General features: G+C 58.4%; 2 protein-coding genes and 1 pseudogene across 2 annotated transcripts; all 3 read left to right on the top strand.

Annotated features, from left to right (window-relative positions):
- Positions 1-513: 513 nt before the first annotated feature.
- LOC113426069 (olfactory receptor 52E4-like) lies at positions 514-1554 on the top strand. The gene has a single exon (XM_026688395.1). The coding sequence runs from the start codon at positions 514-516 to the stop codon at positions 1552-1554; it is 1041 nt and encodes a 346-aa protein (XP_026544180.1).
- Positions 1555-10438: 8884 nt separating this feature from the next.
- On the top strand, positions 10439-11728 carry LOC113426070 (cystatin-B-like). Its single transcript, XM_087967715.1, has 3 exons — positions 10439-10663; positions 10851-10952; positions 11516-11728. The coding sequence occupies exons 1-3, from the start codon at positions 10598-10600 to the stop codon at positions 11648-11650; spliced, it is 303 nt and encodes a 100-aa protein (XP_087823841.1). The 5' UTR covers positions 10439-10597; the 3' UTR covers positions 11651-11728.
- Positions 11729-13587: 1859 nt separating this feature from the next.
- Positions 13588-18241, top strand: LOC113426064 (uncharacterized; annotated as a pseudogene).
- The last annotated feature ends 2798 nt before the right edge of the window (positions 18242-21039 follow it).

Raw genomic sequence — 21039 nt, 5'->3', positions numbered from 1 at the left:
TCACCACTAATCCCATAGTCTGTAACTGCCTTTTTTAACTCTCTTAAGATCTGATAAGGCAGACCCTCCCATTCTGCTACTTGCAGTCCAAGCTATGGCCCCTGACCAGGATGATATTGTACTGGACAAACAGACAGTAATTCTGCAAGTCTCCGGAGAGAAGCCCTTCCAGGCAATCTGGAGCCATTGGGGCAAAAGGACGGCCAAGCCGTAGTTAGTCTCTGCACCCCTGAGACCCTGGCCAGGGTGGGACTTCGGGGCTCTTTCAGGCGGGGCCATCAATGCCACCAATTATGCTCAAAGGGAGATGCCTCTTGCTCCTCTCCCGGCAGACCCCTCCCCACTAACTCTGCCTGTGTCCTCGACCATCTGAGACTTTCCTGGCAAGCGGTGCTCACAGTAGTTCTGGAGGGCTTTGCTGGTTGACCGGCAGCTGTGCAGCTGTTGGGGGCAGGGATTGTGTGGACGGTGTGGGGGAAACCTCACCTAGCAACCCCCCTCCCTGGTGAAAGGATGTGGTCACCCAACAGCACTCATTTCTTCTCTCCCATGTTTGTCCTGCTGGGTGTCCCAGGGCTGGAGGAGGCACATGGGTGGCTCTCCATCCCTTTTTGTGCTGGGTTCCTCATTGCTCTTCTGAGCAACTTCACCATCCTCTCCGTTGTGAAGACCAAGGCCAGCCTCCACCAGCCCATGTTCTACTTCCTCTGCCTGCTCTCCTTCGTCAACTTGGGCCTTTCCATCTCCACCCTGCCCAAGATGCTGGCCATCTCCCCGTTTGGCCTGAGCAGGATGAGCTTTGATGTCTGCCTGGCCCAGATGTTCTTCATCCACACCTTCACAGGGATGGAGTCAATGGTGCTCCTGACCATGGCTTTCAACTGCTACGTGGCCACCTGTGACCCGCTGAGGTACTCCACCATCCTCACACAGGCCACCGTGATCTGGATCTGCCTGAGCATAACTCTAAAGCCGGCCTGCCTGATATTTCCAATGACTGTGATGTCGAAACACCTGCCTTTCTGCAGTGCCCACATCAACATGCCCCATACCTACTGTGAGCACATGGGCATCGCCAAGCTGGCCTGCACAGACATCCATGACAATGTCTTCTACGGCCTTTGGGTTGCTTCCTTCCTTGTGCTGGAGTTGACCCTGATCGCCGTTTCCTACACCAAGATCCTGCAGGCCATTTTCCGGCTCTCCTCCAAGGAGGCCCGGCTGAAGTCCTTGAGCACCTGCCACTCCCACATTGCTGTGATTTTTGTCTTCTACACACCAGCTTTATTCTCCTTCCTCACCCACCGCTTCGGACACAACATCCCCCATTTTGCCCACATCCTCATTGCCAACCTGTATGTCATTCTGCCCCTGATGCTCAACCCGGTCATCTACGGTGTGAGGACCAAGGAGATATGGACACGGGTGCTCCAAATGCTCTCCCATTGGGAGACTCTCCGTGAAGTGACTTCTCCGTCGGGTAGAAGAGTCGTCTTTGACTATCTGAAGGGAGGTGAGGCAGAAGCTTCCCATGGTCTCCTCCGGAGTCAGTGACACCCACCACCCACTCATTTGCTCTGGCATCTTTGTCATAGGCATTGACTAAGGGAGTGGAAGACAGGGATGTGAGACTTTGGCTCTGGCTGCTTAAGGAAACTCAGGTGCCCAAAGTCCACAAGGGCAAAATAATAGCTTGTTGTGTAGCAGAACTCAAGCCAATTCAAAATGGTAAATATTTGCAGAATGTGTAATAGCAAAAGTAACTGTGGCGAATGGTGCCTGCGAAGGGGGAGCTGCTGCGATGGACTAGAGTGAAGCAGCAGTTTCCAAGGAAGAAGGGAGCAGGTGCCAAGCACGGAGGAGGTAGGGGGGCAAACGAGAGTCAGCACAGCCTCCCGGAGCTGGATCGGGGACAGAGGAAGAAAGTCAGAATAGCTACTACCTAGAATCTCTTAGGATATATCCAGTGGCCTGAGATTAGCAATGGTTTAGTTTGGCAAGATTCTGTCTGTTGGACATAAGGAAATGAAGAATTGAACTTGGTTGGACGTTCTTGGGCTGGGCTCCACGGCTCCTGCCCTAAGAGGAAGCCTACGGTTTTAGAGCTGGGGACCAGGGAGGTCCCCCTAAAAGATGAGAGTGGAGCTCACCTGAAGCAAGAGCCGATCCTCATGCAAGTTCCCGGGACAGGCTTTGCAACGAGGGCCAAAGGGTCCCTTCCAGCTGCAAGGAGCCTCTTCCCATTCTTGACTTCTCTGCGTTATTAAGGGTTCCATTCAATGAGCGTGCAAGAACTGTACACAGGAATTATCCTCCAGCCACTCAATCTCTTGTAAAAAGGGACTCTAACCAGGAATCTGACCAGGGTCTGCTTGTGTTTGGTTTTGTGGCCAGGGCTGATTGTTGCTGTTTTGCTCAACCTCATGTTATCTGTCTCACCAAACATTTAGTTTATCAACAGTGGAATCCTGATGTAGATCCTCTGATCTGGGTGGTTTTCTTGCAGATGTTTCATGGCCCCATTAGGTAACGTCATCAGGGGCAGAAGAGGGTGGGCTTGCCCCCTGTTAGATGCTGGTCCCTTGCCCTGTCAGTGTTGCTGGGCTATTCTTGAGGATTCCTGGATTAGGCTGATGTTTCCCGTTTGATTATTTGTTTGAACTGGTAGTTCCTTGATGCGAGTATTGTTTACTTCTTGACTGTTGGTGTAACGTTAGTCTTGGCATTCCCCTCTGCTCACCTGGCTATGGATTGCTGATGAGGCATTCCGGTCTTTTTGTTTCCTTTTTGGCTTTTTGCATTGTTGTTTTTTAAGGGTTTGTAGATGTTGTTATCTCTATGTGCCTGTTGATGGCTGGTTTGTTCTTGGGTGCCAGGGTTCTCTAGCATTTAGCCCAAACTATCAATTCAGACAAACAAGCTAACAACAAACAGCCTAAACCAGGAAGCACCAAGGACACTTCCCACACTGACAGGGGGAGCCACTAATATGTAAAAAAGGGCAAGACCTTCTAGCACTGATGATGTTGCCTAGTTGGGTCAAGAAACCCACCAAGCTTCCAAGAGAGCCCCCAGGACCCCTCAGTTCAACGGTGAGCTACGAATATTCTCTTCTATCAGTATTGCTGGAGATACACAGAAAAGGGGGGAGGGAGGGAGGGAGAGTACAGTTGACCCAAATCAATCTTCTTCAGGATGAAGGACTTATGGACTCTTGCCCCAGCTCAGCACGGGGTCCATGCCCTTTACCCAAACTGAACACCCCAAGGTAGAGATTGCAAAACAAGCTTAGCTCTGCAGAGGGAAGGATACAGAGAGCTCCCTCTCAAAGTCTGTGTAATCCCACCCCCATAATGGCCACTGGTGGGTTTTATGCAGAATTAACCAACAGTTACAGCATGTTTAACGTCACAGGGTCACAAGTGGTTCTCCCTCCTCCCTTTTTACAGTATGCCCTATTAACATAAGTGAAGCACCAATACATATTTATTTATGCAATAAATGGCACAGCGGTTAGAGTACAGCATCACAGGCAGACCCGGTCCACTGCCAGCAGTTCGATCCCAACCAGCTGCAGGTTGACTCAGCCTCCTGTCTTTCCGAGGTCGGTCAAACGAGGACCCAGGTTGTTGGAGGCAAAAGGCACCTAAGACTTCAACACTGTAAACCTCCCAGAGTGACATAGATCAAGCACTACAAGGCGGGATAGGAACCTGAGTGCTGTTGCCGTCACATGGAGTCCTCGACTCAGGACCACAACTGAGCCCAGCATTTCTGTTCTTAAGTGAGACATCTGTTCAGTGAGTTTTGCCCCATTTTATGACCCTTCTTGCCACAGTTGCAGTTGTTCAGTTAGCAACATGGTCGTTAAGTGAACCTGGCTTCCCCATTGACTCCACTTGTCACAAGGTCACAAAAGGGGATCACCTGATTTTGACACGCGGCAACCGTCATAAATGTGAATCAGCTGCCAAGCATCTGAATGTTGATGATGTGACCAAGGGGGCGTGGCAACTGTCGTAAGGCTGAAAAATGGTCACAAGTCCCTTTTTTCAGTGCCGTTGTAACTTTGAACAGTCGCTAAATGAACTGTTGTAAGTCAAGGAGCAGCTATACTTCGTTTCTTCACTAGCCACCTCATGACTCAAACAAAAGCTGAGCCTTATTTTTTAAAAGGAACACATTTTTTCCATTTTAAATATAGAATCCCAACATGCAGTGTTGAAACTAGGCCCCACGTCCTGGGGTCCAGCTGGGTTTTTAGAAAAGAGGGGAGAAAAGTAGAGAAAATGAAGGTTTGCAGACAGAGCAGCAGATGGCACTGTTTCACCACCAATGGAGACTTCATTTGTTTTTATTTATTTGTTTGTTTATTTTGATTTGTCAATCGCTTACAAGATAATAGGTATAAGTAAAAACATAGTGATGAATACATGGCTACATATAAGAAAAATAAAAAAATAAAAGAAACAGTAGGACAGGGAGGGTAGGCACGTTGGTGCGCTTATGCACGCCCCCTACAGACCTCTTAGGAAAGGGGTGAGGTCAATAGTAGACAGTCTAAGGTTAAAGTTTTTGGGGTTTGGGGAAGAAACCACAGAGTCAGGTAGAGGATTCCAGACATTGACCACTCTGTTATTGCTGAAGTCGTATTTCCTGCAATCAAGTTTGGTGTGGTTAACCTTGAGTTTGTATCTATTGTTTGCTCTTGTGTTGTTATGGTTGAAGCTGCAGTATTCATTGACAGGTAGGACATTGCAATGTATGGTTTTATGTACTATACTTAGATCGGATTGACTTCCTCTTAACAGAGGCCAGGAGATGAAAATCTCTCTCTCTCTGACTCAAAGTGGCTAATCTGCAGGAGGTGTCAGAAAACCAGTGGCAGGAAATGCAGACAGAAAATCAGAGAAGGCCCAATCCTTGGCCAGGGGTTTTACCTTTCCCCACCAACATTCCTTTGCTCCACTTCCCTGCCCCGCCCAGCCTCCTGGGGAGTCCCGGCACCCGGTCCCGGAAAGCTCCTGTGCCAGCCTCAGGTGGCACCAAGGGACACTCTTTGGCTCCCAAAGGCCTGATGTTGGCAGGGGAAGGGCAGAGCTCCTGGGTGGCCAAGTCTGGACAGCACCAACCTGTTGCCCTCCCCCGAGGGAAGAGCTTATAAAGGTATGTAACTGTTAGAAATATTGCATAGGGAATCATATGCTAACAAACCCACGTCCCCCCAAAAGTTACTGATTAACAGCCTCTGGAATCTTTAAACTTACAGCAAACAAAAGAATTAATCACTTATTTCCAATTGTGAACCCACACAAGCAGAGCTCAGTTAACGCAATGTAAACATAATTATAACGCTCAGTTCAAACAGAGATCCAATCCACCTCACTTGGTTTCATCCACCTCTTCTCCAGATCAACACGTATGCACATCCACACCCCTCCAGGGTCATCCGAGAACCCGCATGCAAACATATCTCAAGACCCACCCTGAGGACAAACACCCCCCCACACTTGCTGTGTAGCTGCCCCCACAGGGAAATCCCTCTGCTTGGGGGGATAAATGACCACTTCTTCACAGTGGTCTGGGCTTCGTTTGACTTGTTCTTGCACAACCTGGGTTCAAGATGGATCCCCCCCCATAAGACAGCACAGGGGGAGGGGTCTTTCTTCAGCCTCCCAGTGCATGAGGGTCAGGGGCCTTGGCCGAGGGAAGGTTCCTCCATGGAACTCCATGGGCAGCCAATCACCCGGAGGGCCGGATCCCATCTGGGACATCCAGACCGGATTCCCGGCTTATGCTTGTAGCTCCCTCTTCTGGCCAGCCCAAATTTTGCAGCCTCTTCTTGCTTTACAGGAACCCCCAAGATCCTGGGCCAGGTCCCCTCTGCCTCTGCTAAGCAGCACCCCAGAAGAGGATCAGGGGGGGGGGAAGCAGGCGGCCTCTCCAAAGGGGCCTCTCCAAATGGCAACTGGACTTCCCTGTTTTTTCCCTTGAAAAAGTTTCGCTTCTCATCCAAGAAGTTTCATCAGTTCTGAAGCAGCTTCTTGGATGAGAACTGAAACATTTTCAAGGAAAAAACTCAATAAAGTCCAGTTGCCTTTTGGAAAAGCACCTTTGGGACAACCAGGACCTGGAGGATTGAGAAGCTCCATAGGCAGAAGGTCCTCCCCTCCCCCGGAGCGGGGCTGATCCTCACACACACACACACACACACACACACACACAGAGTCTGCACAAATGAGGGTCTTTATTCTGCAAAAAAAAAAGTACTTTTGCCAATAAAGGAACGTGATCGAATGATATATACAAGTGAAAGTATTATTGACAAAAGCCTCGAATGCACAGCAGGAAGTAATGTGAGAAATCTTCATGCTTCCTCCCAGTTCCACTTCAATTTGTCCCTCTCACGTCTCTTTCCTTCATTTCCTGCTTTTCTCCGGCTACTCTCCCTCCCTCCCTCCTTCCCTCAACCACTCACCCCCGGAATCCCTGGGTGTTTTCTCCCAAACCCCGTCCAGCACCTGGATCTCCATCGGCCCAAAACCCTCCTGGCCTCCCCAGCTTCTCACAGGAGGCAATGGGGCTTGACTGAATAAGGACACCGTGGGCATTGCCCATTGTCTTGGCCCCAAAACCAGGTGGAGAAGTGAGGTTTTGTGTGGGTCTGAGGAAAGGGAACCATCGCTGGTTTTTATCATGATCTTTATGCTTGCTTGTGCTTCACTCAAGGGTAACCAACCAGGTTCAGGCAGGATGTTTTCCTAGCGGTCAGTCCGAGTGGAGTTTGGGATGCGGCCCCCTCCTTCTTGAGGCAGCGTCTCCATGGCAGACCTCATGGCAAGGAGAGCGGAGCTGGGGGGGAAAGTAAGCGGCTGGTTCTGAAGAAGAGACGCTCTTGGGCAGCTCACCCAGAAGGGGCTGAGCGCAGAGTCCCCTCAGGAGGGGCACCAGGAGCCCCTTGTGGGTGTAACTGGGGGTCTCGCTGCACGCCACCCTTCACGGTTCTCTTCCAGGTTTTGGAGGAGATTGTCCTGAGAAGCATGGAGGCTGGCTTGTTTATTGATTGATGACGTTTATTGGCCTCCCATCTCCTATCCAACCCTCCTGGGCAGCTTACAAGATGAACACACTGGAAGCAACCATCACGGAGCCCAGGGGATAGAACCATTGGACGGAGGGATCCGGTGCAATGAGTCGGCCCTCTCTAGGTAAACCTTCCGCATGAGGTCCCCAAGGCAGAGCCAGGTCCTGCGGCTCTTTTGGAATTCCTTGCCTGGCAGGATCCGCAATGGGCCCCCTCTGCTGGGACTGGGTGCGGGGGGCTCCATAGGGCTCACCAGTAGCTTCTGTCTTCTGGTTCGCTTGCTGAAGGACACAGCAGTTGGGTTTCTGCCCCAACCTGACGTGGCCAGCCTTGAGCTCTTCCCATGGAGCAACCGGCGTGTCCTTTCTGATCACCTCTCCCCCCACCAGCTTATCTGGTCCCTGATAATCATCGGAGACTCAGTGACAGGGACTCTGCGTCATCCAAGACCTCCAGGCTGCTGGCACGGTCTTGCCAGAAGAGGCTGGGGAGGGAGCAGAGCGTGTGCCGGCCAAGTTTCTCCAGGTGCCTCACGGGCCTTACGGGTACAGAAGCCGGCATTCCCGTCACCTGAGACAGTCAGTTCTTGCCGATTGGCGGAAGTGCGGGTGTTGTGTTGCTTGAGCTGATCTCTGGGTCCAAAGAAGCCTCAAAGGAGACCCAGGTCCTCCTTGCCTGGACTACTTTTCCCATTCCTATTTTTAGCCACGATCAAGCGGTCTGGATGGAGCACAGACTGGGCTGCATCAGCCTGGTATCAAGCTCACAGGGAATGATAGTGCCCCCACTCTACACTGCCCTGGCTCAGGCCACCTCGGGACCACCGGGTCCAACTCTGCTCACCACCATGGAAAAAGGGGTGCTGAGTACGCAGAGCAGGAAGGCGGGACAAAGAGGGTGGCGACTCAATCCCAGGAAGAATGTTTAAAAGAGCCACCGTGGCCACTTGAAGACTGGATGGAAGAGAATCTACTCTGCAGGGCTCCCAGGGCCTGGATAGGAAGCGTGGCTGAACGTTTTACAAAGAAGAATCCAGATTTGGAGCAAGGAGGGATCCAGGGCTGACATCCTGTGAGAGCCACCAAGCTACCCGCAGGCTCCATCACTGCAGTTTTTCAGAGCAAGTCCGGACATGGGTGTGAGATGGTCTGAGCACCCCAAGCTCCAGGGATGCCAACTGCATTGTGTTCACACACACACACACACACACCCCACCTGAGTCAGGAGGTCTACCTCCCCACTAGTCTCAAGGCCCATGGAGAAACTCTCGAGTGGGGAGCCATCTCTTGGCTGCAGCAGGCTGGGTGTCTCCCCCCCCCCGCACCTCCCCCGCTTCTCCCTTCGCCGTCGCTTCCTTGACTCCAGGGCTGGGCCATCCTCCCCTTTTGCCCCAGTTCCCACATGGGTGGGGCAGGTTGGGGCTGGGCTAGGCGGATGTAAGTGGGTGCTGTGAATGGCAGGCTTGGCCCGCTGTGGCAGGTGCGCAGGAGGACTCTTTCCTGAGTTTGCCCCATCCTCCTGCTGTCCAAGGCTGCCAGTCAGGCTGAAGGAGGGAAAGGGATGCCCAGCGAAGCCGGAGGAGCCGTCGGCAGAAAGGACCCCCCCCCCCTTGGGAGCAGCCCAAAGGCAGGAGGACGCGGCGGCTGGCAGCCCATCCAACTTAGCAATGGGGGGGGGGTAAAACAGTGAACCCCCTCCCAGAAATAAAAGAGAAACTCCTCCCTGCAGAGAAATTGCAGGACACCAGCCACAACGGGACCTCGTAGGTCTTCTAGTCCAAGCCCCCTGCTCAAGCAGGAGACCTGCCTAGTCCATTCTGGACCAATGGCTGTCCAGTCTTTTCTTGAAAACCTTCCGTGATGGAGGAGCACCCAGAAGTTGCCTCCAGAAGTTGTGGGGCTACGGTGGCGCAGTGGTTAGAATGCAGCATTGCAGGCTAACTCTGCCCATTGCCAGGAGTTTGATCCTGAGCAGCTCCAGGTTAACTCACCGAGCTGGGTAAATCACGTCAATGCACGAGAGAGCGCATTCTGCAGACTGAGGCGCTTTGGCCCATAAAGCCATGTGATCTAACGACATGTACAAGTGAAAGTATTCTTTGCAAACCCCGCAAACCCAGAAACAGAGACACAGAAGGAAGGAAGGAAGTTCCTTCATTTGGTCCCTCTCGCCTCTCTTTCCCTCGTTTCCAGCTTGGTCTTTATTCAGCTGCTTCTCTCCCTCCTTATCTCAGTTATGGCCACTGGAACATCCAGGAAGATCTGGAACCGCGCAGAGCAAGCTGCCTACGTGCCACCACCCAGGTGCTTTCCAGCATTTCCCTTCTTGCCTGGCCGATCACAACCTCGTGGTGCCTCGGCTGAGTCACTGGTCTTCCATGGGGAAATGTCCCTGCCCCTGGCACGGCCCCAACCTCTCCCCTCCTCCAGGCACTGACCTGCCAGCGGTCTGGACGTTAATCCAGTGCTTAAGATCAATACTGGGGAGGAGGCGATGTTTTGGCCTTATGGACAGACTGAGCCGTAGCTTCAGCATCTCAACCAAGCCAGGTCTGGAAACACTAGAGAATCCCTGGAAGGCTGGCATCCAGGCACACCAGCCATCAACAGGCACATAGGGATATACAACATCTACAGGCCATTCAAAAGAGACAATCCCGAAGCCAAAAAAAGGATCTTAGTACCACGATTAGCACTAGACCAACAATCAATAAGCAAACAATACACCAATCAAGGAATTTCCAACGCAGACAAAGAAGCTAACAGTAAACAACAGCTTATTCAAGGAACCCCCAAGACCATCCCCGCCAACGCTTGTCTATCAAACGAGAGCAAATCCCTCCCTTCTAGCACTGATGGTGTTCCCTAGTTGGGTCATGAAACATCTGCAAGGAAATAACCTCCCCACTCCTCCTCTTCCTCTTCTCCTTCTTCACTCTGCAAGCCCCCTCCCTTCTAGCACTGATGGGGGCCCCTAGTTGGGTCATGAAGTGTCTGCAAGGAAACGCCTCAAGATGCCACTGAAGGCCTCTGGCAGCTGCCACCTGGTGGGGGCAGCTGGAGCCGAGAGAGAAGTGGGAGAAGCCATGCTTGAGCTCCAGGTGAGGATGACTCAGGAGGGGGAGGGAGCAGGAGCCAGGGGGGCTTCCAGGAGTCCAACCCCACCTGAGATCAGCTGCTTTCCTGCCAGCCTCTGCTCTGGCCTGCAGGCAGGCCCTGACTCACTCGCTGGCACCCAGCCCCAGCCCGGCCCTGTTGCGAAAGGGCCCCAACAGGCTTGGGCTGGTTCTCCTCCTCCCGTCCCCCAGGAGGGCAGGGCCACGGGTGGAACGGCTCTGGCCAGGCGCAGGGATGGCCTCACGTGACGGCGGCAGCAGCAGCAGCGGGACACCTGATCGCAACAGGCAGCTCCCCGGAGTGGCCATAAAAGGCCGAGGTCAGGGCTGCCCCCAGAGGCTCCTCAGCCAGACACCCGCCCAGCCTGCCAGCCACTTCTCCCAAGACCTGGAGCACCATGAGCATTGGCAAGCTTTCTCCTCTGGAACCAGCCAACCCTGAAATCCAAGGCCTTGCTGACCAGGTGGGTCCCAAGCCCTGCGTCCAGATCCCTTCCCTGCCTTGCCAAGAGGGGCCCAGGAAGCCTGGTCAAGGGGCCCCCAAAGCACACACCCCTCGAGTCCCCGTCCTCTGCCCAGGCACCTCCAGGCATCTCCCAAAAGGGCCCCCTTGCTGCCTCATTGCCTGGACCTCCTCCCTCCTGTCACCAGGTGAAAGCCGCGCTGGAGGAGGCGACGGACAAGATATTTACCACCTACGAGGCCATTTCGTACTGTTCTCAGGTGGTCGCTGGCACCAATTACTTCATCAAGGTCAGTGGCTGAATCACGGGACGCCCCCAACCCCAAGGGGGGGAGGGAGGGTGGGGGGACCGGTCCCTTACAGGCCATCCGGGAGGTTTCTGGGCATCCACAAAGGCTGCCCTCGGAAGACCCTTCCCACCTCCCCAGGCGCTGATGCGCGGGCTGCCCTGTCCTGTCCTTGGGAGCCCACGACCTTCCTCCCTCTGCCCCCAGCAGCCCCTCTGGGCAAAGGCCCCTGGCTTGGAAGGGCCCCTCAGGGCGAGGAGAGCCGCGTCTTCTGCTTTGGGGCTTTAGCCAGGTGGGCTCAGGCCCCTCACCCGGCCCCACCGCTGGAACCTCAGGAGCCAGGCAGCGCTGGGAAGGATGGGAGGGGCCTTCCCCTTGGGAGGCCTCAGGCGGGAGAGGACGGCCCGGGATTCCTTCCTGGAAGCCCCACAAGCAGCGCCTGTCGTCCCCTGGAGACGGGGCTGTGGGGCCCTGGGCCCTCGTCCGGAGGCAGCCCCCAGATGGAAGGGGCCAAGCGCCTGACGTCCCGCTGCTCCCTCCCTCCCTCCACCCCCCCCACCCCCCAGGTGCAATGCGGGGACCGGGAGAAGGACTACGTCCACCTGAGGATCTTCCAGGCCCTGCCGGTTCAAGGTGGGCAGGCTGAGCTCTCCAGCTTCCAGCTGGACAAGACCAAGGAGGACCCCATCACCTACTTCTAGGCACAGCCCGGAGGGAGAAGCCAGGCCTCCACGAAGCCAGGGGAGCTTCCAAGCCGAATAAAGGCCTTTGTCCAGAAATGCTCGTGGGCTTTTTATGCAAACCAAGCTGGCCGGCATTAGAGTCCTTGGCTTATGACCGTTCATTAGCGACCAGTCGAAGTTACAATGGCACTGAAAACAGTGGCTTAGGACCGTTTTTCTCCCTTATGGCCATTGCAGGGTCAGGGGATCAGAACCCAGGTGCTTGGCCACTGACTCAAAGTTATGACGGGCTCCCTGGGTTGATCCCCTTTTGCAACCCTCTGCCAAGCAAAGTCAATGGGGAAGCCAGGTTCACTTAACAACCGTTACTAACTTAACAGCTGCAGTGATTCACTTAACAACGGTGGCCGGAAAGGTCGTAAAATAGGGCTAAATTCACTGAACAAGAGTCTCAACAACAGAAATGTTGGGCTCAACTGTGGCCATAAGTTGAGGACTCCTATACTTGGCCTCTCTCTCCTGCTGACTCAGCACAGCTTCTCCAAGCCCTGAAAAGCCACACGGGGTGGGGGGAGGGGGAGCCTGGGGGGCCTGGGGGCCCAGGAGGGGTTTCAGCCTGCTACATCCAGACTTAGAAAGCTGCCCAAGGCGCCTGCAGACGGAAAGGGGGAAATTGGGGCTTACAAGTCACTTCCAGGAACACCGAGCGCATGCAGGGAAGCCACAGGCTGCTGACTAAGAACTACACAGTGCCAGGAGGGGCTAAAATAGCCCTTTATAATAAGGGGGATGTGGCACCTTTATGACTTCTGGACTTCCTCCCAGAATTCCTGAGCCGGCCAGGCTGCCCACAGGTCAAGGGCCATAGGCCTCCCCCCTCTCAGAGGGAAGGGACCCAACCCCCTCCCTGGTTCCTAGACCGGAGGGTCCAAGGAGGAGCCCCCTGCACAGAACTACCTTTGTTGGGGGGGCGGGGGGTCTTGGGACTACTACCCACCACCAGCCCAGGGTTTCTGGACCTGCCACGGCCCCCTCCCTCCTAGGGGCCTTTCCTGGGGTGGGGGGCAGGGACTGCGCTGAGGAAAGGAAGGGGGCGAGGGGGCCATAGCTTTGTTCCGGGGGAGGAAAGCAGCGGGGGGAGCCGCCTCCTCAGGTTGCGACCCACAAAGGACCCTCCCAAAATCCCCCGCGGAGCCTCGGGGTGACGGCGCTTGTTCTCCCCACGGCCGAGAGGCGACGCCTGGCCACAATCGCAACCGCCGCCAGCTCCTGCCGGCTTCTCTCCTGGCAAATGCCCAAAAGCCCGGGGGCTCCGGCAGTCCAGCCGCGCTCAGTCCCCCGGCCGCCGGGCTCCCTGGGCAGAGCCGCCGCTCTGATTCGCAAGAGCCGCCCCCTCCTCCCGCGGGCCGGAGCGACGCCAGGCTGGGAAGCCGAGACGGGACTCGTGCGCCGACCCGCCCGGCGCCCCAAATGTCCGACCGCCGGGCCGCCCAGGGAGCCGCTCCCGCGCAGCCGAGGTCAGCACCGGGCGCTCACCGCTCCGGACGCCGGTCTCCCGCGGCGAACGCAGGGCCCTCGCCGCCCCCCCCCCCGGCGATGCTCGGTGGGCAGCGGGGAGCCGGAGGTGGGCGCGCACCTGGCCGGCCCTGGGCTCCTCCGCCGCCTTCCCCGGAGAGGCGCGGCGGGGAGGACGATGCCCGGGCTGCGCTGCTTCTCCCGCCCGCCGCCACCTGGTGCCCGTCGGGGGCAGAGGCGCCCTGCCCGGGCAAGCCGGGCGGCCGCTGCCTGCCGGGGAGGGAGGCCCCCGGGGGCCCTGCAGGGCGAGGACCGCGCGGCCTCCGGGCAGGAGGGGGTGACTGGACGGCCGGATCAGCATCCGCTGCCGCTCGCCCGGCGCGCCGCTGCGGGGCCCCCCTGGCCGCTGCCCTGAGCCGCGCCGGGCCTCTACCGCCCGCATGAAGCCCGCCGGGAGCCGCCTGCGGGGCAAGCCCTTCTACGGGCGCGAGTGGGCGCTGGGCCGGCTGGCGCTGAGCCTGGAGAGGGCGGCGGGGTGCTGGTCACCGGCGGGCCCGGCAGCGGCAAGACGGTGCTGTGCGCCGAGGCGCTGTGGCCCACCTCCGCGCCGGGCCTGCGGGTGGGGCTGGCACTTCTGCCAGGCGCACGACGACGATGCCACCTGCACCCCGCGCGGCTTCCTTCTGCTGCTGGTGCGGGAGGTCGAGCGCTGCCCGCTGCTGCCTGGCTACCGCGAGCGCCTCCGTCGGGCCGGCGCCCCCAGCCGCTGGAAGCCGCCGCGTGCCAGGACCCCGACGAGCTCTTCCGCAGGTAAAGGGCCTGGCCGCCTTCGCCCGCCCGGGAGTCCCCCCGCCAGCTCCTAGCCGGCCTTCTCGGGCACATTGGGGCGGAGGCTAGGTGATGGGGCGCTTTGTAGAGCACGTGCAACCAGCAGGGCGGTGTGGCTGCCTGGGGTTCCAGACGCTCCCTCGGGTGCCCTGCCTGCAGCCTGGAAATTGGGCGGCAGTTTCAGGGATAGGGCGGCCAGCGCCATTGCGACCCCAGGAGCAGAACCCCCCCCCCAGGTGGGCTTGGCTTAAACCTTTGGCTGGAGGGGGGTTGTGCTGCCAGGTTGAAAGACCCCAGCCTGGTCAGGGCCGGTGCCGGGTTTCCTGCAGGCGCATTTCCTGCCTGCTTAGCTCAGCCTCTACCACATGCTCTGCCCGTGTGAGGGAAGCCCCTCTGGGCCAGTGGGCCAGTGGCCAAAGCAGGCAGGCTGGGTCTCTGTGGCCCCAGCAGGGAAGGAAGGAAGCTGCGGGGGGGGGCTGCAGAACTGCCCTGCCCTGTTGGGCCTGAGGCGGGGTACGCCCACTGCCCCCCCCCCCAGTTCTGGAGTGGCTCTCCTGCCGGGGCTTTGTGGGAAGGCAGATTGAGGCAGCTCAGCCAGGGCTTGCAATAAATGATGAGTCCTTCAACTTTCATCAGTCACCCTCTTTGCCTTAAAGTGCCTTTTAGTCCACTGGCTGGTTTTAAGCTTCCTATCTCTGTCCAAATGCCGCTTCCTTTCATCAAGATAGCCTTACACTGATACACTACATACAATCCACCCTGCAGCTGCAGGAGCCGCCTGGCCTAGGTCTACTGGCTCCAGCTGCAGAACACCGGGGGGCTCCCTTCCCCCTTGTAAACTCCCCAGCAGTGCTGCTGCCCCTGCTGGACCTGCCACCCCCACAAGGCCTCTGCTGATCGTGGTGGATGCCTTGGATGCAGCCAAGAGAGACCGCCAGGAAGAGAGGAGGAGGAGGAGGAGGAGGAGGAGGAGGAGGAGGAGGAGGAGGAGGAGGAGGAGGAGGAGGAAAGGGGCCCCACTCCGGGGCCCAGCAAGTCCATTGCCCAACTTCTGGGAAGCCACCTGCGCCTGCTGCCCCCCTGGCTGCTCCTGGTCTGCAGCGCCCGCTCTCACAGCCAGGGGGTGCTGCGCCTCTTTCCTGGTGAGCAGGGCCCTTGGGGTGGGGGAGCCACAGAGGTGCTGCAGCTGTCCTGGGCCGCCTTCCGGGCACAGCTTTCCATGGGGGGGGGTCCTTGGCTGTTCAGTCCTGAGGGGGAGGACAGAAGAGCAAAGAGAAGAGACCTCTGGGCCCAGGTGGGACACCTGTCCAACTACCACCGTGCACTTTGCAAACCTGCTGCCTGTACTGGGGCAGCCTTTCCCTTGAGAACCAAGGGTGCCAAATGGTGGAGGAGAGCCGGCCTGCTGAAGCTGGGCACTGTTGGCTTGCTGGGGCCTGGGGCCCTCTGCCCCTGTGAGAGGGAGCCAGGCTGGGGCAGGCCATTGTCTCATCCGGTCTCTTCCGCTGCAGGATTCCAACAACTGTGCCTCGACGACCTGCAGAGAGAACCCGTCATCCGTGATGTGCAACACTACATCCTGGCCCGGCTGGAGCGGGAGGCGGCGCTTCGGCGGTGCTTCACCCGGGACGTGACCGGCACCCTGACCCAGCTGCCCCTGAAGAGCAATGGCTGCCTGCTCTACCTGGAACAGGTGCTGGACAGGGTAGCGGAAGCGTTGGTCACCCCGCAAGAGGTCCATCACCTCCCAGGGACGCTGCCTGGGCTGTACCTCTGGCTCTGCCAGCGCCTCTTCCCATACAACCGCTTTGCCTCGATCCGCCCTCTGCTAGAGGCCCTGCTGGCAGCCCCTCACCCACTGACCTCACGGGAGCTTCACGCTGCCACCTGGACGTGCCACCCGGTGCTCCCGGAGAGTTTCCAGAACCACCTGGCAACCATGGCAGGGCTCCTTCAACAGGGCCCAGGGAACACCTGCACGTTCTTCCACCTCAGCTTTGCCGAGTGGCTTTGTGACATCAAGCACTGTACGTGGAGGAATCACTGATGCCCGGCCCGAGGGCACGCCCTGCTTGCTGTGAGAGCCTCCTACCAGGCACCAGACCTGAGCCCCGAGGAGGTGATTGAACTGGCCCGGCACTTGTTGGCTGCCCAGCTGGGCCTTGAGGCCTGGCAGCTGGCGCTGTGGCTGGTGTGGTGCCGGGTGCCTGTGGAGTGCTGCGTGGGGCCGAAGCTGCTGGTGCCCTTAGAGCCAGCAGTGCTGGAGCTGGCAGGCGCTCACCTGGGGGAGCCAGGGCCGGCCCCCTCCCTGCACCAGGCCTTGGATTGTGGCTCTGCTGCTGAGCCACGGAGCTCGTATCGATCACGCTGACACGGATGGGCGGACAGCCCTTTTGGTGGCCGCTTTGTGCATTCCAGCGAGCCAGGGCTGTGCCAGGGTCGTAGAGCTCCTCTTAGATCACGGGGCTTTTCCAGGACAATGTGACTCCCTTGCAGGTAGCTGCCTACAAAGGCCACGTGGATGTCATGGAGCTCTTGCTGGAACCTGGGGCCGAAGTGGACCAGGCCGATTCCAGAGGCTGCACCCCACTCTTGACTGCTTCCTCCATGGGCCACCGGGCAGCGGTAGAGACCTTGCTGCTTTGGGGGGTGGCCATTGACGTCCTGGACAGTGAAGGCCGGAGCGCTCTGGGTCTTGCAGCCGGACAGGGCAGCGAAGCCGTTGTGCAGGCTCTGCTCCAGCGAAGCTTGGATGGAAACCACCCAGATGGGCTGGGCTGAGCTGGGCCTCGCTGCACTTGGCCGCCTGGCAGGGCCACCACAGGACATGTGCAGCTCTTCTGGAGGCTGGAGCCCGTGTAGGTGAGCCAAACCAGGACGGCCACATCCCGCTGATGCTGGCAGCCCAGGAAGGACTCACCGATGTTGTGCAGCTCCTGCCTGGAGCACCACTCCCCCATTGACCACCAGGGCCATGATGGAGGACCATGTGGAGATGGCCGGATTGTTATTGGAGCGTGGGGCCAGGCTGGAAGGGCGGGATGCCCAGGGCCGCACTGCGTTGCATGTCACCTGCTGGCAAGGGCAGGGGGAGGCCACCCAGCTGCTGCTGAGCTATGGGGCGGACGTGGATGCCCTCGACAAGGAAGGCCGCTCGGCCTTGCACCAGGCTGCCTGGCAGGGCCACGGGAGCATCGCACACCTGTTGCTGGGGAGGGGGGGCACGGCCCAACCACAGTTGCAGCCAAAGGAACACTGCTCTGGGCGTGGCCGTGCAGGAAGGCTGGGCTGACGTGGCGAAGGTATTGCTGGAGCACAGGGCCAGCCCCGATGTCCGGGACAAGGCAGGCCACACCCCAAGGTGGCTGGCAGCCAAGCGGGGTCAACAGGCCGTGCTTAAGCTGATGGAAGGTTACGGGGCCTGGCCGGGACCGGCATCTCCCCAGCTGGGCTCTTCCAGCAGCTCGGCCAGCAGCCCCGTCCCCCAAGGCAGGTGGCGGGGCAAGTCTCCTGTGCCCTGGCTGGGCTCCACCAACGAGTCGCAGGCCTCCCAGGGCTCTTCAGCCACCACGTCCACTTTCCCCTCCCTTGCTGTCCCCCAAAGAACCCCACCGGACCCCATCTCTGGGGCAGAGCAGATGCCGCAGTACTGCCCACCCCACCAGCCCCAGCCAGGCCCCTTGGCCCTTCCACCACCGCCAGCTCAGGAGAAGCAGCGCAAGGCATCCAGGGGAGGGGCGATCTCCATTGACCCGCTGGCCTCCCACCTGCACCACAAAGCAGCCACCAAGCTACAGTTTGAGGGCCCCACTAGTGGCTGTCACTACAAGCAGGAAACTCCCCTCTGATCTCTGCGGCACCAGGGCAAGACTGGTGGGGCTGGTTGGCCAGAAGTCCTCCTGTGGGGGCTTTAGCCCTCTTGGCTCGGAGTGCTGGGGGGGGTTTCCTCTTCAGGACCTCCAGTGCCCCCCCCCAAGACCTGCTCCAGCTTTGGAAAGGGGGGGCATCCAAGAAGGGGCCCCCAGAAATGCCACTGGGGTATCAGAGGCTTTACCTGCTTCCTGGCCACGTGGGGGTCGCCTTCCTCTCGGCAGCTGAGAGTGTCCCCAGGAAAGGGGGCCGGTGACCCCCAGCAGCCTGTACGAAGAGGCACCCGGGCCCTGGCTGGCTTTCTGCACATGGGCTAAGCATAGAGCTGGTGCACCACACAGTGCCTGCTGGCGCACAACCTCTCAGCACCAAAGAACCACCGTTACGGTTTAAGACGGTGGCCTTGTTGGCACAATGCACTGGATTCCACGCCAGCCAGACCTTTTCCGCTCCTCTCTGGCCTGGTGTGAATTCAGTTGCTGACTGGCCTGGGGGGGAGGGATCTTGCCCCACAACCCCTCAACCTCTGGCTGCAATGAAGGGCTCCTGCCCTAGGACAGGGTTCAGCTGGATGACCTCTAGGATCTCTTTTGGTGGCATGTTAAAGTGCTGCGGAGGGAGGGAGGCCCCTGGGACTGATGCATCCTTTCTCCAGTGGGCAGAGAGCAAGCCGGACAGAGGCCTCCTGTGTCCCTGGCCTCTCTGACTACCTGGGGTGGGGGGATGATCCGAAAGGGGTGTGGAGGAGGAGCTCAATAAAGGTTCAGCCGGCTCTGGTGTTCCTACTGCATTGTCTGTTGGGATCCTTGGGGGAGGGGAGGGGGAGGGGGCCCGGATGGGGTGGAGAAGGGGGTGGACATGGCCCCTCTGTGCACCCGAAGCATCCGCCCCACGCAGAGGCCTTCCAAGCACCCAGGAGCCTTCGGGGGGGCATAACGGCTCCAAAGGCCAAGGCTGCCCCAGGGGCTCAGTTAAGGGAGGGGGCAGGTGCCCTCTCCTGCGACAGGCCGGGGTCCAGCCAGGGCCTGAAAGGCACAAAGAAGCTGCGTCAGGCAGGCCATCCTGGCCAGAAGAGGCACCTGGCTGTTCCCTGGAGCTTTGGCTGCTTCCTGGCCGAAGGCCACCAGACAGGGGCCGGCCGGTCCTCTGCCAGAAATGCCACCATGGCTGGACACGTGGGATGACCTCCAAGGTCCCTTCCAGCTCTAGGATTGAGGAATTCTCTTTCCCGGCAGCCCTGTCTCCCACCGAATTGTCCACGCCCTGCCAGAACATCCGTGGGCTGCCTTTGAACGCTCCCTGGGTCCTGCGTGGGGTTTCTCCTCCTTAAATTGCAGAGGGACGAGCTTGGCCACAGCGGAGGAGGAAGTCGGGCTTTGCACTGTTTTGTTATGCAACCCTTGAGCTGACAACTTTGTGGGGGTCTTAGAGGCTTGGGGGCCACACCTGACCACAAAGAAGCCTCTACACATGACGCATTTAGCCACTGGGACGGAGTCCGCCCGGGGGCATCCCTTTCCTCCACCCCATGGGCCCCTGGGATGCGGGCTTGAGTGGATGGGGGCTGGACGGGGCCGGCTCTTGGCCTGCCTCGGTCCTGGCAACCAAGGAGGGACGACCCAAAGGAGCTTATTCGTCCAAGAGACCTCTGAAGAACTCCAGTGCTGCACTGGACCAGAGAAGCAAAAGGCCTTCGAGGGAAAAGCCAAGAAAGTTGGGGAAAGGCACCTTTGGGCCAACGAGGCACCGCGGAGAATCTCCCAGCCATGAACAGCGGGGTGTGTGTGTGTGTGTGTGTGTGTGCAAAGCAGGACAAAGGCCGCTGGGGCCAGAGGGCAGAGCCAGGAACAGCCTTGCCAGGGTACTGACCAGGCCCCTCCTGCCCTCCCTCCTTCCCTCCGGGCCCTGGGCAGGAGGGCGGGAGCCCTTCCTTTCGCCAAAGCCTCCCAGGCTGGCGCTACTGAGGGCCAGGGCAGCCCAGGCCATCTAGGGCCGAGCAGGGCAGCCATTTCCAGAGCCAGCCCCATCAGCAGTGGGGCTCTGAGGCTGCCCACAGATGGCGCGAGGGCTGCCAGCTGGTGCAACCAGAGAAGAGGGGCAGCAGCATCCCTTATGCCACCCTTGTGGCCTGCTGGAGGGCAGCCAGCTCTCACTGCAGCTGGGTCCAACTGCTCCTCTTCTGCAGCAGTGCGGCAGGCTGGGCTCCCACAAACCCTACAGCAGCTGCGCCAGCTGACCCCGGCCTGGCTGAATGCCAGCACCACAGAGCAGACCTTGGTGTGCCGGGGAAGGAGGCCAGTAGCCCAGGGGGGCATAGAGTGTCCCTGCCTGAGGAGGGGAGAGGGCGGCTCAGCTGCGCATGCATGGACGCAATTCAGCTGGCCAACCTGAGCAGGCCGAATACACCCGTGCCTTAAGCACCTCCGGTCTAAACTAGCACAGTGCCCTCTAGGTGGGGCTGCCCTTGAAGACCATTCTGAAGCTGCAGCTGGTCCAGGTGGCAGCAGCTCAAGCATGCCTCGCTTCCCGGATGTGCCACTTGCAAGGGTGCCCTGTTGGCTCTGGGTGCCATATTTAAAGCCTCATGGTTGGCACCTCCTTCCCTAAAGAAGGGGCTGCTCTGATTGGGAAGAGGGGATCCCCAGGTTTCCCCTTCTTAAACAGATCCATCCCCAGGACTCTCCAAGGCTACCAGAGCAGATTCCTCTCCCCCCCCCTCTCACACACACACACACACACAGAGAGAGAGAGGAGGGAAAGGGGATCAGAACTTCTAGCTGAGATTCCTTGGGTGATTCAATCTTGGGATTCCTCGGCGTAGCAGTTCCTAGGATAGAATCTGACTGGCTGCTTCTTGGGGTCTTTTTAATCTGGCTTGTTTGTGGTCAGGTGTGGCTGCCACAGCCTGGGAGCCCTGCAAGGAAACCTTCCAACCGACCGAAGAGGCAGGAAAGGGCCGATGCACTCAGGAGCTCGAGCTTCTGTTACTGAGGCCGCTATCGATGAAAGCGCAGGGCAGCCGCTTGAAAGCCAAAGCCCATTCCACCTCTTCACTTTAAAAGAGTGTAACTAAACCACCAGAGTTTTTGCCCACGAATATTTTCAGTTGGAGAAGCTGATTTATGACACCCAGCCTGTGAAGGTGCTCAGTTGGAGACTCTGGTTTATGAGATACCCGGGGGGGGGGGACAGGG

The sequence above is a fragment of the Notechis scutatus genome, chromosome 5, assembly GCF_049901735.1.
Source record: "Notechis scutatus isolate UNSWTSFEM ecotype Mainland chromosome 5, rNotScu1.2, whole genome shotgun sequence".
Lineage (NCBI taxonomy): Eukaryota > Metazoa > Chordata > Lepidosauria > Squamata > Elapidae > Notechis > Notechis scutatus.
Note: the sequence above shows the minus strand (reverse complement) of the source record. Positions and strands in the feature narration are given on the sequence as shown.